We start from the raw sequence: 16,637 nt of genomic DNA on the forward strand, positions 1-16,637 counted from the left end.
CCAGCCGTCCTTAATTCTAAGGTTCACATCCCGGCGGCTGCCCGGCCCCATGGGCCCCTGGTGGTTGCTTCGGCCCCATGGCTTCAGGGGTCCGACCAATGGTTGTCTGTCCACCTGTGCAGCTATGCTTTTGGTTTTGAATGACTCACATCTTTACCTGCTTGCCAGCTTATGTTATTTAGGTTTCATTTTAGTTAATGTCCATTATTATCTCCATTTTCTGTCACGTTTCCCTTCGTCTTTTCAGGTCATGCAGTTGAATTCATAATGGGGGTCACCTTCCACGTCTGTCAGGTCTCGTTCCTAACGATATTTCGCCTTGCATGTTATTCAGGCCACGTAGTTTATCTTAGGTATCGCCTGCCACATCGGTCAGGCTCATGGTTTAATTTCACCTGCACCTTATTCAGGTCACTTATTATAGTTATAATTTCTTGATAAAAAAAACCAAAAAAAAACTCGGCCCAATGGCTTTGGGGGCCCGATGATGGCTTTGGACCAATGGCTTCGGGGGCCCCATGACTGCTTTGGCCCCATGGCTTCGGGGGCCCGATGACTGCTTTGGCCCCATGCCTTCGGGGGCCCGATGATGGCTTTGGCCCCATGGCTTCGGGGGCCCCATGGCGGCTTTGGCCCCATGGCTTCGGGGGCCCCATGGCGGCTTTGGCCCCATGGCTTCGGGGGCCCGATGACTGTTTTCAGTCCTGCTGGGCTGATTGCCTGGTTGGTTGTCCATCTGTGCATCTGGGCTGATTTAGCCCATATGTATCACATACTGTACATACCTGCTTCTCTAATTTCCTAATAATCCATGTGGATAGCTCACTTTGTTTTGACTGCAAACTGGTCCGGTTCGCCCTACAGCATCATTGTAATGTCTTACGCAGACATTTCGTCTTGCTTTAATTGTTCATGCTTTCGTTCAGGTCCTGCCAGAGGAGGAACAAGTAGGGTAATTCCCTCTAGCATTTCAGTCTCTGATCGTAGTCGATCATATCAACCAGGTCCCCGAGCAAAGTCTTTGCCTTTTTACCACGACCAGGAATTCATTTTCGCCGGTAGCTTCATTGCAATTGCATTCCCTCACTCATGGGGGGGCATAGACAGAATCTTGTATATTATGGCTTTGTAGCTTCTTTCCGCACTAACCTCACACTCCCTACAACCACGTTGAATCGGGTTTTGGACAAGGTTCAGCATTTCCTCACGGTAGAAGATTCAGATAGTAGGTCAGTCTTCACTTCTCAAGTGTTAAAACAATTCTCAGGGGCACACAGTAGAACAACGCACGGACCACGGCTAGCAGATAGCTGTTGTCTGGGCAACTATTCAAGGATTCTCTTCCTATCTACATAGTTCTTTTTGGCCCTCATTCCTGCATAGTCTAGGCAGTTAGGTTTCGGTCACACGATCTCCTGAGGTTAGGGCATTGCCAGTACTCCCTAGAACCAAAACTTTACAAGGTTCAGTTGGTTTTCATGATCCATTTCACAACGTATTCCCGGTCCTCCATTCCGCTTTGGGGCAGTATCCGCAATATTGAGCATCATGTCTCTGGCCCTGTCACCCACAAGATGGGTTGCAGGTCTCCTTCTGGCCTTGCCTCATACACCCCGAATTTTTCGCTCTAGATCCCTGACGCCTTGCAGTTGGCTTGGGGATTAGTTTGCACATGCCATTCGAATTCCTTTTCTACCCTACTTGGCTTGGTTTTTGCCCACTTATAGGCCTACCCACTATCATGGCTTAGGGCACACAACAAGTCATTTAGTCAGGTTAGCTAAGACACGCCTAGCTGGGTTAGGTTGTTCGCGTTGTTTCTCTCCCTAGGGTTCTTCGGATATCTCTTGTAGCCATGACCACAATTTATATATATATATATATATATATATATATATATATATATTACAGACCAAAAGTTCGGACACACCTTCTCATTCAAAGAGTTTTCTTTATTTTCATGACTATGAAGGCATCAAAACTATGAATTAACACATGTAGAATTATATACATAACAAACAAGTGAGAAACAACTAAAAATATGTCATATTCTAGGTTCTTCAAAGTAGCCACCTTTTGCTTTAATTACTGCTTTGCACACTCTTGGCATTCTCTTGATGAGCTTCAAGAGGTAGTCCCCTGAAATGGTCTTCCAACAGTCTTGAAGGAGTTCCCAGAGATGCTTAGCACTTGTTGGCCCTTTTGCCTTCACTCTGCGGTCCAGCTCACCCCAAACCATCTCGATTGGGTTCAGGTCCGGTGACTGTGGAGGCCAGGTCATCTGGCGCAGCCCCCCATCACTCTCCTTCATGGTCAAATAGCCCTTACTTTCAAAGTTTTCCCAATTTTTCGGCTGACTGACTGACCTTCATTTCTTAAAGTAATGATGGCCACTCGTTTTTCTTTACTTAGCTGCTTTTTTTCTTGCCATAATACAAATTCTAACAGTCTATTCAGTAGGACTATCAGCTGTGTATCCACCTGACTTCTCCTCAACGCCACTGATGGTCCCAACCCCATTTATAAGGCAAGAAATCCTACTTATTAAACCTGACAGGGCACACCTGTGAAGTGAAAACCCTTTCAGGGGACTACCTCTTGAAGCTCATCAAGAGAATGCCAAGAGTGTGCAAAGCAGTAATCAAAGCAAAAGGTGGCTACTTTGAAGAACCTAGAATATGACATATTTTCAGTTGTTTCACACTTGTTTGTTATGTATATAATTCCACATGTGTTAATTCATAGTTTTGATGCCTTCAGTGTGAATCTACAATTTTCATAGTCATGAAAATAAAGAAAACTCTTTGAATGAGGTGTGTCCAAACTTTTTGTCTGTACTGTGTGTGTGTGTGTGTGTATATATATATATATATATATATATATATAATTATACACACTGCATATATTACACAGTATTATAGATGCAATATGTACAGATATATAGTATATATTGCAGTGTACTGATATGTGAGGTACGAGGTATAATAGATGAAGTGTGTACAGGTATATTGTGTATATACAGCAGTGAATTGATATGTGAGGTACGAGCTGTAATTTATACCTCATACCTCACATGTTAGTACCTGCAATATATACATATGCAATATATCTGTACACACTGCATCTATTATACCTCGTACCTCACATATTACACTACTGTATATACTGTTGTAGATTAATAGTTGTAATCTGCTCGCATCAAACTTTGTGTAAAGAAATAGGTACATCTCTCTTCCCTCCACCACAGTCAGAGACAGACCCAGGTGTTACCATCTTGATTGAATTCTTGCTGAGCAACTCCTCCTCCTCCTTGCCCAGTCTGCTCCTTTTATTTACTCACAAAAGGTGTAAAAGGGGCTGGCCCAAGACAAGGATACAGGAAGTGATGACATACAGGAAGTGATGACATGGACAGGGAGGGGCAATCAATGTGGCTGGACAGACAATGCACACACCCCATCCCTGTATAAGGAAGGATAAGTCATGTCCACTGTCTGACCAGCCAGGTGGCCGCCGACCCCCCCCCCCATCACTGTCAGCATGGACCTCATTCAATACTGCTCAAAAGTGACCAGTATCTAATGATCATTCTACTGGTTCTTATAGGTTTGAGATTATCTTCGAGACATTGCTGCGGCTATTGTCAGTATACGGTACGAGTATAACGACAAGGCAGATATGCATGTCTTGAAAGCAGATATGTATCCAGAAAGGGATAGCGAAGCCGCAGCAGAGGTATAATATGTATCTCTCGTTATGTAGACAGACTTCACTTCTCTAATGTGTATAGACATTTGAAGGGAAGAAGCCCAGTGCATTGCACTTAGTGCTCACAAACCAGCAAACGCCCCCCTACACACTGAGAACACGTCTCCAAGCCCATGAGAAGGTTTTCATACTGACGGTTTTACCACTGGTCCCGATTCAGCCCAAGTACCCTCTGCTAGAGCGTTCTTTGGCTAAATCCGACACAGGGAGACAGATGACAATCTATAAAAACACAACACATCCTAAGATAAATTGTCCACATAATAAAATTTCCACAACAATACTATATATCTGTACAGACTGCATATAATATACTCTGTACTGCACATATCAATACACTGCTGTATATACTATATACCTGTACACACTGCATATATTATACCCTGTACCTCACATAACAGTACACTGCTGTATACACTATCCATCTGTACACACTGCATATATTATACCCTGTACCTCACATATCAGTACACTGTGTATATACTATATACCTGTACACACTGCATATATTATACCACATACCTCACATAACAGTACACTGCTGTATACACTATCAATCTGTACACACTGCATCAATTATACCTCTTTTGTGTGCCAGGGCTGTTTTGTAATCCCAATCTGGCCCTGATGGCATAAATTTTAAAACACAGCAGAAAGCATAGTTCATGGAACAAAGAGAGAGGCCTGGAATGGGTAGTGGGAGGGGCTATAAAAGGGGAATGGGGGCCCAATTCAGATTCTTGCTATGGGGCCCAGTGATTTCTATGTACGCCCCTGGCTGTGTGCACTATGGATTAAATGCATTTTTGTTTTTTATGTTTTTTTTTATGGTTTATTTTTCCTTTTAAATTTTGCCCTGAGTAATGTGAATATGGAGTTAACTAGCTGGCCATAGTTACAGTAGTTAGATGGTGGCTCCTTCACCCACTTCTTTTAGAGGGGAAAGTAGGTCAGTTAGTAATAATAGACGATGCCAGCCCCTAAGGGAAAGGAGAACTAGACTCAATAGAAGGAAAGCATCCATTGTTTATTTTATTTATTTATTTATTTATTGGGAATTGTGCATGGAACAGGTCTGTGAAGATCATGCATGTGTAAGGCTTTGGGCTTCACAGCAAAGTGGTTGAGTTAGAGACTCAAGAGAATACTAAAGAGACAGATTGGTCATCTGTTAAAGGACCATACAGTAAGGGAACTATTGTTTCTCTTTGACTGGAACAGCAAGCTAGCTTGATTTATTGAGGAGTGACTCAGAGAAAGAGAATCCCTGGCCTGTTCAAGCCATATTCACAGTCAGGATAAACTGTTCTCGCAACCGTTGACAAGACTTGTGCCTACTTTTGCGAGACTGTACATAATAAGAACTGTGCTTTTCTGGAACAATACATGTATTTGCACTTTGCCAAGCCTTTTAACTAAAGACAGCTATCTGCTTCACTAAAACTGGCCTGATTATTGCCTCTTATCGCTGACTCTATGTACCTACCTCGCACCACTCAACATTTACCAACATCAAGGTGCTCCGACGGTGCGCTCTCCGTTTACTGTGCATTAGCCCCAGGGAGCACTGGGGAGGACCATAGCCACTAAGGGGACTAGCAACACCATCGGTTCTCTACTACCATTCCCATCCTCTCGCCTTCTGCCCCCAGCTCGCTGCACAGAAAACATGAAATATTTTATTGTATTTTATGAATGATTTATTTTATTTTAGAGGTGCGTTCACTCATTGTATAGGTTATTTATTAATATAGAAAAAGGAACAAACCCGGCTCTCCCCTACCTCGGCACACACTTCCTCCAACGCGTTTTGGAATACTCTTTTATCCTTAATCCCTTAAACGCGTTGGAGGAAGTGTGTCCTCAAGAGGCATCCGTAGACAAGAGCGTGTGACGTCACACCGAAGCCCCTTTCTCCTGGAAAACTAAAGTGCGCATCCCCCTTGCGCGAGCGAGCTGCCGGCCGGGGCCGTGCGCCGAGGTAGGAGAGAGCTGAAGACAACCCGACCACTCTTGAAACTTTTAATTTTCATACTCTACAAACGGCAAGTACTGTTTACTTTACTTTACCAACATATTTGTACTTCATCTGAGTCAGCGCGAGTTTGTTTCTTCTTCTATAACTAGTAATTGTTTGCATAATCTAGGGTGCTGGCAGTTAACCCTTACGTACTCTGCAGCGACGAGATTCATCTGATGAAGTGTTTGTGAATGCAGCGCTGGGGTATATGTACATTCCTTTTGCTATTTATTAATATAGTTTGTTGGCGCAGCCCTGTTACTTAATAAATGTTTGGCAACCGTTTTGGTATCAATTAAAGAGGTTGGCCAAGTTAGGGCCCTTTTACATGGCCTGATGTAGAGAGATTGTCAGGAAGGAAGCATTCTTTCTTGGCAATCGCTTGATTGTCATTAACCTCTTCAAGACCAAGCCAGTTTTCATCATAAGGACCAAGCCACATTTTGCAAATCTGACATGTTTCACTTGTGTGGTAATAACTCTGGAACGCTTTTACTTATATAAGTGATTCTGAGATTGTTTTCTCGTAACACATTGTACTTTATGTTAGTAGTAAATTTGAGTAAAGTTTCACCTTTATTTATAGAAAAATGCAAAAATTTACAGAAAATTTGTAAAAATTCACAACTTTTTAAATTTTATTGTCTCTGCTTTTAAAGCAGATTGTGATACCATTTTCCCATATGTCTACTTTACGTTGGCATAATTTTCTAAATGTCATTTTATTTTTTTAGGACGTTAGAAGTCTTAGAATTTTAGAAGCAATTCTTACATTTTAGGCTAAATGCACACGAACGTTGTTTGTTTCCGTGTCCGTTCCATTTTTTTTGCGGATAGGATGTGGACCCATTCCGCAAAAAATGCGGACAGCACACAGTTTGCTGTCCGCATCAGTATGTCCGTTCCATTGCCCCGCAAAAAAAATAGTGCAAGTCCTATTTTTTTTCTAGTTTGCGGACAAGGATAGGCATTATTACAATGGATCCGCAAAAAAAAACGGATCCGCAAATAAAATCGGATGCCATACGGAACATAATCCTTTTTTTTTTTTTTTTTTTTGCGGATCCGCAATTTGCAGACTGCAAAATACATACGGTCGTGTGTATGTAGCCATTTTAGAAACTACACCCCTCAAGTTATTCAAAATTGATTTTACAAATGTTGTTAACCCAAGAATGAAAGGAAAATGGAGGTGAAATTTTAAAAGTTCACTTATTTTGCCGATTTTTCATTTTAATCTATTTTTCCCTGTAACACAGCAAGGGTTAACAGCCATTGAAAACTCAATAATAATTACCCTGATTCTGCAGTTTACAGAAGCACCCCACATATGGTGGTAAACTGCTATATGGGCACACAGCAGGGCGCAGAGGGAAAGGAGCGCCATATGGATTTTGGAGGGCAGATGTCGCTGGGATAATTTTAAGTTGCCAACCATGTCACATTTGAAGACCCTCTTATGCACCCCTGGAGTAGAAACTCCCCTAAAAGTGACCCTATTTTGTAAACTATGGGATGAGGTGACAGTTTTATTGGTACTATTTTGGGGTACATATGATTTTTGATTGCTCGATATTACGCTTTTTGTGAGGCAAGATAACAAAAAAAATGGCTGTTATGGCACAGTTTTTATTTTTATTTTTTTACGGAGTTCTTCTCACAGGATAGATCATGTGTTGCTTTTATAGAGCGGGTTGATACAGATGCGACAATACCAAATATGTGTATTTTTTTGTTTCAGTTTTACATAATAAAGCAAAACAAAAATAATGTTTGGGTCTTCATTTTCTGAAATAATGAATGGTAAATGGCACTACAAATCCCACCATGGGTTAAATCATACCAATAGTCCAGGTACCCGGCATTTAGGTCCAGAGTAGTGGTGCCCGTGGAAGGAGATCCAGGCTAGGGGTCTCTTCAAATAGCAAAATAGTAGAAATATCTGCAGCACTCTTCAATTTGTGCAAAAAAATGTGTTTTTTTTATTCCATCAGCAGCTTACAATGCCATTGCAAGGCATTGTAAGCTGCTTATGGATTAAAAATACATATTTTTTGCACAAATTGGAGAGTGCTGAGGATATTTCTACTATTTTTCATTTTCTGAAAGCTTTCTTTTATTTTTCTGCCGATCATCTTGTGCAAGGGCTCTTTCTTTTTTGCAGGAAGAGCTGACATTTTTATTGGTAGCATTTCTGGGTACATATGATTATTTTTTATTTTATTTTTTGATCATTCAATTTGACACTTTTGGGGCAAGGTGACCAAAAAATGTCTATTTTGGCTTATTTTTCTTTTTTTTTCTTTAACAGCATTCACCTGAGGGGGTAGATCATATTGATCATATTTTTATAGAGCAGGTCATTACGGACGCAACAATACCTAATATGTTAATTTTTTTAGTTCAGTTTTATTCAAAAAAAGCATTTGTGAAAAGAAAATCATATTTTTTTTGTGTCCCCATTTTCTGAAAGCTATATATATTTTTATTTTTATGCCGATCGTCTTGTGTAGGGGCTCATTTTTTACAGACAGAGTCGACGTTTTTATAGGTAGTATTTTTTGGTACATTGATTTTTTTATTTACCTTGGGGGTTAGAGCATGTGATATTTTTATAGAGTAGGTTGTTACGGACGCGACTATACCTAATATGTGTACCTTTTTTATGTGTTTGAGTTTTAAACAAAAAAAAACATTTTTGAAAAAAAATCAGGATTTAGCATCTCAATTTTCTGAAAGCCATATTTTTTTTATTTTTTGGGCGATTGTCTTATGTAGGGGCTCATTTTTTGCAGGAAGAGATGACAGTTTGATTGGTACTATTTTGGGTTGCATATCACTTTTTGATAGCTTGGTATTACACTTTTTATGATGAAAGGTGACAAAGTTTTTTTTTTTTTTTATGGTGTTTACCTTAGGGGGTAAGTCATATAATAATTTTATAGAGCAAGTCATTACAGATGTGAAGATACCTAATATGTCTACTTTTACATTTACCTTAGGGGGTAAGTCATATAATATTTTTATAGAGAAAGTCATTACAGATGTGAAGATACCGAATACCGTATGTCTACTTTTACATCTTACATTTATTTCAGTTTTACACTATAAAAGCATTTTTGAAGAAAAAAAATCATGTTTTAGTGTCTCCATTTTCTGAAAGCCATTTTTTTTTTATTGTTTGGGCGATTGTCCTATGTACGGGCTCATTTTTTGCTGGAAGAGACTGTTTGGTACTATATTGGGATACATACAGTACAGACCAAAAGTTTGGACACACCTTCTCATTCAAAGAGTTTTCTTTATTTTCATGACTATGAAGGCATCAAAACTATGAATTAACACATGTGGAATTATATACATAACAAACAAGTGTGAAACAACAAAAAATGTCATATTCTAGGTTCTTCAAAGTAGCCACCTTTTGCTTTGATTACTGCTTTGCACACTCTTGGCATTCTCTTGATGAGTGTCACAACCAGACAGTTGAGAAGCTCTGACAGGAGCTTTCCAGATCCTCCTCCTTGAGTTTCTTTGTTTTGGTTAAGTTCCTCATCTCGTTAGTCTATCTCAGCTGTCATGCAGTTGGACTGATTGCTTCCCTTTAAGTTCCTCCCCAGGATGCATTAGGTTGCGGCTTATACAACTTCCTGGAGTGTGTGTGCATGCTGTTTCTATTCCTCAGTCCTCTGCAAGATAAGTGCTGTTCCTTTATTTGTGATTTTCTGTCTGCTGGATTTTCAGGTGACCCTGACTCCCTCCGTGTCTTGTGTAGGGAGCCGGTGGTCGTGTCCCCTCACTATTGTAGGGTCTTCAGGTATTAGATAGCCGAGGTACGTGGATATGCGCCCATCCACCTTTGGGGTGTTCGCATAGGCTGAGCAATTAGGGAGAGTGGCAGGACTCATGTAGGGGTCTCCCTTTTGTTCCTTAGTTGTGGATCCAGTGAGTCATTAATTGTATTGCATTGTCTTGTTTCCTGTACACCATCCGTGACATTGAGCTTCAAGAGGTAGTCCCCTGAAATGGTCTTCCAACAGTCTTGAAGGAGTTCCCAGAGATGCTTAGCACTTGTTGGCCCTTTTGCCTTCACTCTGTGGTCCTGCTCACCCCAAACCATCTCGATTGGGTTCAGGTCCGGTGACTGTGGAGGCCAGGTCATCTGGCGCACCACCCCATCACTCTCCTTCATGGTCAAATAGCCCTTACTTTCAAAGTTTTCCCAATTTTTCGGCTGACTGACTGACCTTCATTTCTTAAAGTAATGATGGCCACTCGTTTTTCTTTACTTAGCTGCTTTTTTCTTGCAATAATACAAATTCTAACAGTCTATTCAGTAGGACTATCAGCTGTGTATCCACCTGACTTCTCCTCAACGTCACTGATGGTCCCAACCCCATTTATAAGGCAAGAAATCCCACTAATTAAACCTGACAGGGCACACCTGTGAAGTGAAAACCATTTCAGGGGACTACCTCTTGAAGCTCATCAAGAGAATGCCAAGAGTGTGCAAAGCAGTAATCAAAGCAAAAGGTGGCTACTTTGAAGAACCTAGAATATGACACTTGTTTGCTATGTATATAATTCCACATGTGTTAATTCATAGTTTTGATGCCTTCATAGTCATGAAAATAAAGAAAACTCTTTGAATGAGAAGGTGTGTCCAAACTTTTGGTCTGTACTGTATGTCTTTATGATCGCTTGGAATTACACTTTTTGTAATGTATGGTGACAAAAAAGTTGCATTTTTGGTATAGTTTTTATTTTTTTTACGGTGTTCACCTGAGGGGTTTGGTCATGTGATATTTTTATAGAGATGGTTGTTACGGACGTGGCAATACCTAATGTGTCAACTTTTTTAAAATGTATTTCAGTTTTAGGCCTCATGCACATGGCCATTGTTTTGGTCCAAATCCGAGCCACAGTTTTGGCGGCTCGGATGCGGACCCATTCACTTCAATGGGGCCAAAAAAGATACGGACAGCACTCCTTGTGCTGTCGACATCCATTGCTCCGTTCCGTGGTCCGCAAAAAATATATAACATGTCCTATTCTTGTCCTCGCTTTGCGATGCAGATGCTGGCGGATGCAGCAGGACTCATCACGTACATGTACATGAATATTTGTGAAGGGGTTAAAGGAGGAAGCAGCATTTAAATGCAGTGATCTCCTCCACAGTATGAGGAGAAGCTATCTCTAATGCCATTGCTCATTCCCATACATAATCATTGTTTGCCGACAGCAGAGGCTGTTTAGACAGCAGAATCTGTTGCCGGTAAATGATTTTTTAGGTGTCTGCACAAACGGTCGTTCATTGGGTAATCGCGGCACCTGTAAACTGGCAGAGTATAGCTAACGAGCGTTCGTACGACTGCTCATATAGTGTTATCTGTCTGAAGCAGTGTAAAGGGCCCTTTAATAAAAAAAAACTTCCCCTGTGTCACTAAATATTAAATAAATAATCATCCTATAATTCTGTTTCTCCCACACTGTTCGCAGCTCCACAGCTCCGTCCTCCTCCCTTTGTTGGTATACAAAATTAAAAATATTGCCCTCCTGTAGCAGTCAACACAAATGTTAAGACTTCCTATGGTAAATAGACAGCGTAACGGGCGTGGAGCTACTGTGCCAACTAACCTTTGGGCTAAACCTAAGGGTGTTGTCTCCGGTCCTCCTCCCTTTGTATACAAAATTTAAAAAAATATTGTCCTTCTACAGCAGTCAACAAAAAATGATAAGACTTCCTATATAGCTGTGTTCTAAAAGCTTGTAGTTTGCATCCCATTGGCAGACTACAGGCTGCATAAACAGCAGTCTGTAGTTTTCTGAGGGATTTGAAAGGCGATAACAGTGCATCTCATTGCTGGGTATTACTTGTAAATGACGCTCTTACTTTATTAAAATAAATCAAGAAGACAGACACTGCTAATAAGAAACAAAATATAGGGTGCAACAAGCATGCAGCAGTATACACAGACAAAAACAGTGCACATCTAAAACCCATATCAAAAACATCTATCGTTATTGAAAAAGCCATTACATAAAAAAAAAACATACTCACAAGAGAACTAAAACAATTCAATCAAGGTCCGTACAAAGGTACAAGTCCTTGATAAGGCTAGCTGGCATATGAGGCAAAATATACAGAAAATATTAATGAAATATGATAGAAATGCAGTGCAAAAAGCACCTTAAAGGGGTTTTCTGGAAGTAGAATATTGATAGGTCATCAATATCAGATCGTGGGTGTCCAATGTCACAGCATTTGAGAAGGCTGTGACATTGCAGTGAGCACTGTGGCCTCTTCCTAGGCTAGTGATGTATCTATCATTCATCAGTCACATGGCCAATGTGCAGCTCAGTCCTATTCAACTGAATGGTCCTGGGCTGCAATACAAAGTACAGCCGATACAGTGTATAGTGCTGCGCTTGGTTTGCGGTCAGGAGGCTGCAGTGCATCTGATGAATGGCGGTTCCAGGTGTCAGACTTCCACCGATCAGATGTTGATGACCTATCCTGAAGAAAACCCCTCTAAGATAAACACGATAACATACTCTGCTTTGAAAAGCAATGACCCAAATTGCTCTAGTGCTACACTGCTAAAATGCAATAAGTATAAAGACATAAATCGTTAATGTGACATCCAAGGAGACAAATAGTGCAAAATAAGAAAAAATGCATACAAGCCCGAAAGGTGGCATGGCAATAACCCACAGAGTACCATTGAGCACCTCCCTCATGGGTATTGTGCTATAGCATGAAGCTTTGCCAGGAGCTAAGGTAAGGCAGGCAAGGCCGCTTTCATATAATCAAACAATAGATAGTTATGCAATATAAGTACAATACATTATCTAATTACTGGTGGAGGCTTCAGGACATGCACAATGTAACCACTGAAGCACAAGGAGTACTGCATGATTAACCTGTTCCCAACATGTGGTGTACATGTATGGTGCAGCGGGAGGCGACTTCCCAAACCACGCTGTACATGTACTGATAGGGCAAGCACAGGAATTGCCCAATTAGGGACAGGTGCATGGCTGTTACTGACAGGAAAACCTCTGCTATATCTGCCGGCATTGGCGAAAACACAGATGCAAGTGGATGGACCCCTTAGATGCGGCGGCCATTGCATTTAAGGGGTTTATAGAGAAAGAACGTTTCCACTCTCAACCCATATGCTCCCTACGTTACAGTCGAGGGGTGCTGATGGTTACAAAGGCCTCCAGGCGTTCGGGTAGTGTAAAGGGGCCTGTTTACAGCATTTATTGCAAATTCACAGGATATTCCATAAACATCTGACAGATGCAGGTCCTACCCCCGATTCCCCTGCGGTGAGACAGCCTCTGGCTGCCACATCGGAGTGGAAAATAAATCTAGAGGTGGGTGTTCATGTATGAGATTTATGGAAACAGTAGAGTAAGAGTGCTTGGATAATTCTGTAACTCCGTGAATATGAGTGACCACCGCTCTTCATCCTCCCCCTGGTTGGAGCATCACCTCACCATGTGGGTGAAAGGTTGGGGACACCCTGCGCGTCACATAGGTGGGACCTGCATCCTGTGGCTGTACCATACATTTGTAATTTGAGAATACCCCTTTGACACATTGTCATTCCAGCTGTAATAGTAAATATACATGAATTTAAAAGCATTCTCCAGAAAAATGTGGACAGAAAATACAAAAAACTTTGAATGCCTCTCATTTATAGGCACCGGTGATGTACTCTCCCTGACACAATGTTTTTTTTTTTCCTTTTCCAACAGATTTTCCAGGGTCCATGCCAGATGCTAAATGGGAAGGTAATCTCAGAGCGGTAAAGTGGAGTGATGACAGTGGTCACGACGGTTGCCATGGTAACACGCCTTTCATTGTTTTTACTGTAGTATGAAAGTCAAAGATAACAGGACACTTGATACACATAGCAGAACAAGATATAGCAGCTCCACAGGGCGACTTCTTTTTGAAACAAGCTATTTAAAAGACCAACTATTGATGCAGACAACTTTCACCTGATCTTACAACGCTGACAGACGACTGTCGTCCATTACAGTATCAATGCAAGTTCTTAGAAAATGACATTATTCTTTTATAACTGATAGATCAACACCGCAGAGCAGCAGTCAACTATAATCATGATTATTATGCTGTGCTTAAAGGGCTTCTGTCACCCCCAAAAGTCATTTTTTATTTTTGGGCTAATTAAAATCCTTATAGTGCGATTATTCAATATATAGTGCTCTTACCTTTTTCTGTGGCTTAGTTTCTTTAAAAACCGCACTTTTATAATATGTTAATTACCTCGCTACCAGCAAGTAGGGCGATTACTTGCTGGTAGCCGCCGCATCCTCATTTCAAAAAAAAGCCCACTCCTCCTGTTGATTGACATGGCCAGCGAGCGCTCTCCTCCTCCGGCTGGCCCTGTTAGCATTTCAAATCCCGCGCCTGCGCCTTACGTGTCTTCATTCGGCGCAGGTGCTCTGAAAGAAGGACGCTTGCTTCCTCAGCACTCCCTCAGTGCGCCTGCGCCGATGACGTCTTCTCTTTCGGGTTTAGAGGTGACGTCATCGGCGCAGGCGCACTTGCAAACGTATCCACAGGGCCACACTTACCAAACAAATTAAAAAACAGTGTCCTTTTGCCATCCGCCAGGCTGGTATACATCAGCATTCCTGTTTTTTCACTGTATAGGAACACAGGTCTGCTGCACATCCAGTAAAAAAAGTATATTGCCTGGCAGTTTTTTTTTATGGAACCCTATAGGTGACGTATGCCACTGTATGCCCATACAATGGCATATGTTGGAGCCTTCTGATGAAGGTATACATCTGCAAATTTTTATCTCTTAAACTGTACCTTCAACAGAAGGCAAAAATCAGACCTGAACAATGGCATTACATACAAGAGCAAAATCTACAAGCAATACTTTAATTAGTATTTTATGTGTGTGTGTGTATATGTATATATATATATATATATATATCCTGGATTTCTTTTAGGACTAATGAGATCAGTGTCTAAATGCCCAGATAAAAATGTTACCTTTTACACATTTTTAAATGGTATTCCAATCTGAGCCATTATTCATGGTTGAGAACAGAATTCCTGTCCTATGCAGAGGCTATAGGTGGTCAAGGTTACAGAAAGAGCCGAGCTACTCTGTATTTGTAACTCTCATAGTAGTCAGTGGCAGCTATAAATGGCTGATATTGGAATATCCCTTAAAATGAATTTCATCATCCTTTATAATGTTTTTTGTAGCTTTAAAATAATACCAAAATGGAACCAGATATGTTTGTTCTATCTTTATATTGGCGAAAATGACCACAAAACCAGCTTTTACGTGTGTCGCTATAATGTCCAAAAACAAAGGTCCGTCCATGTCTCCTACATTTCTATAGATACAAAATTGCATGGATAACACAATTGTGCTAAACATATTACATCATATTTGCCTCTATGAATTAGAGCTACCCTTAATGTTGTCACCCAACTCTTTAGACTTATGGATGGCAACCCTGCCTAGTTATGCAGTGATATATGTTCTGCTGCCATGTCACCGATTCTATTCAAGAGCCTGGGAAAGCTGAGCCATAACCTCTATGGTAGCTATCACAGTGACCAGCATCATTTATCTCTCCTAGAAGCAAATACCAGATGTGTCCTTCCTTATCTTTTCTGTTGACTCAAAATATCCCGAGATGACTGGTACAAGATAACCAGCATTGGAAAAAATAACTTTTGCTTTGCTCACAAGTGACCGTCTTTTTTTCAAAACTGGTCTTCTCACACATCTCAATCTCGAAAAAAGTAAGCAAGGACACATGGAACTATGAAATGGCTGAGAAGAATTTTTAACCATTTGACGGATGTCAAAGCCTGCTCTTAAAGCGAGCATCTGGATTATTGATACAGTAAACCTGTATGAGCATTGTCCTTCCCAGTATGAGTGCCTTCAAGCTCTCAAATGTACAATATCTCATCCTAGAGACAATGGTGGGGGGGGGGGGGGGGTCCAATAAAACATTGATGACACTATAAATAACTGAAATTGTGCTTTATTTCTGCCATCTGTTACAGGTCGCTATGTCAGACAAGTCTGTGTTTATGGGACAGGAGACTTACAATGGCTATACAACTCCACAGAACTTTTTGCCAACAAAGTTGAGCTGTCAAGTTATCCTCCTACAGTGGAGTGCCTGGAGCTGAAGATCCGCCACAAAGCGTTATCTCAGAGTGAAACTGCACTGCAACCCAGTTGGTTCTTTTAACTACTGTGAAGAACTTCAAATATTGGTTCACACTTCGAAACAATGTAAAATATTCTAAAATGTGTAAAATTATAAAATATTTTATATTTTTTTTATATTATGTTGTTGGTCTTGGTTATTCATTCACAATAAAACAGTTTTAGGCTGGATTCATGCATTCAGTTTTGATTTAAAGGGGACCTGTCAAGGGTTTAAAAAATGCTAAATAAGTACATGTGCTAATAGACACTTGCTCCATGAGTATAGAACTTTAATTTTTTTTGTCATTTTCCCCCATTCCTGAAATCTGACCTGGATAGTATTTAGCAAGCTGTATGTTAATAGAGTGTGGTCTGACATCTCATTTCTGTGCCTACAACATTGCTCTGAGGCAGTGTGATCAGAGAAGTCAGCCTCACAACAATGCAGAGGTCCAGAATGTTTTTGCAAGCTCTTATTTGTGAGACTAGGCAGGGTGAAGACATCATTTTGAGGCAGAGCGGCATTTCAAGCAGATGGCAGGTTCAGCAGGGAGCAGAGTCTTCAGGACAATAGTGGGCGGTGTGAACTGCTGACTGGTCTTCTGAAGCTGCTGGTG

The 16,637-nt window shown here is 40.9% G+C and overlaps 1 protein-coding gene across 1 annotated transcript in view; it reads left to right on the forward strand.

The window, feature by feature from the left end:
- Positions 1–16,060, forward strand: part of LOC121001281 (N-acetyllactosaminide beta-1,6-N-acetylglucosaminyl-transferase-like) — an 83,830-nt gene extending 67,770 nt beyond the window's left edge. Inside the window, exons 2-3 of the mRNA XM_040432275.1 lie at positions 13,556–13,645; positions 15,870–16,060. Coding sequence (XP_040288209.1) covers positions 13,556–13,645; positions 15,870–16,060 — 281 coding nt within the window. The remainder of the gene's footprint in view (positions 1–13,555; positions 13,646–15,869) is intronic.
- Positions 16,061–16,637: the final 577 nt, after the last annotated feature.

Source organism: Bufo bufo, chromosome 5, assembly GCF_905171765.1.
Source record: "Bufo bufo chromosome 5, aBufBuf1.1, whole genome shotgun sequence".
In the NCBI taxonomy this organism is placed as follows: domain Eukaryota; kingdom Metazoa; phylum Chordata; class Amphibia; order Anura; family Bufonidae; genus Bufo; species Bufo bufo.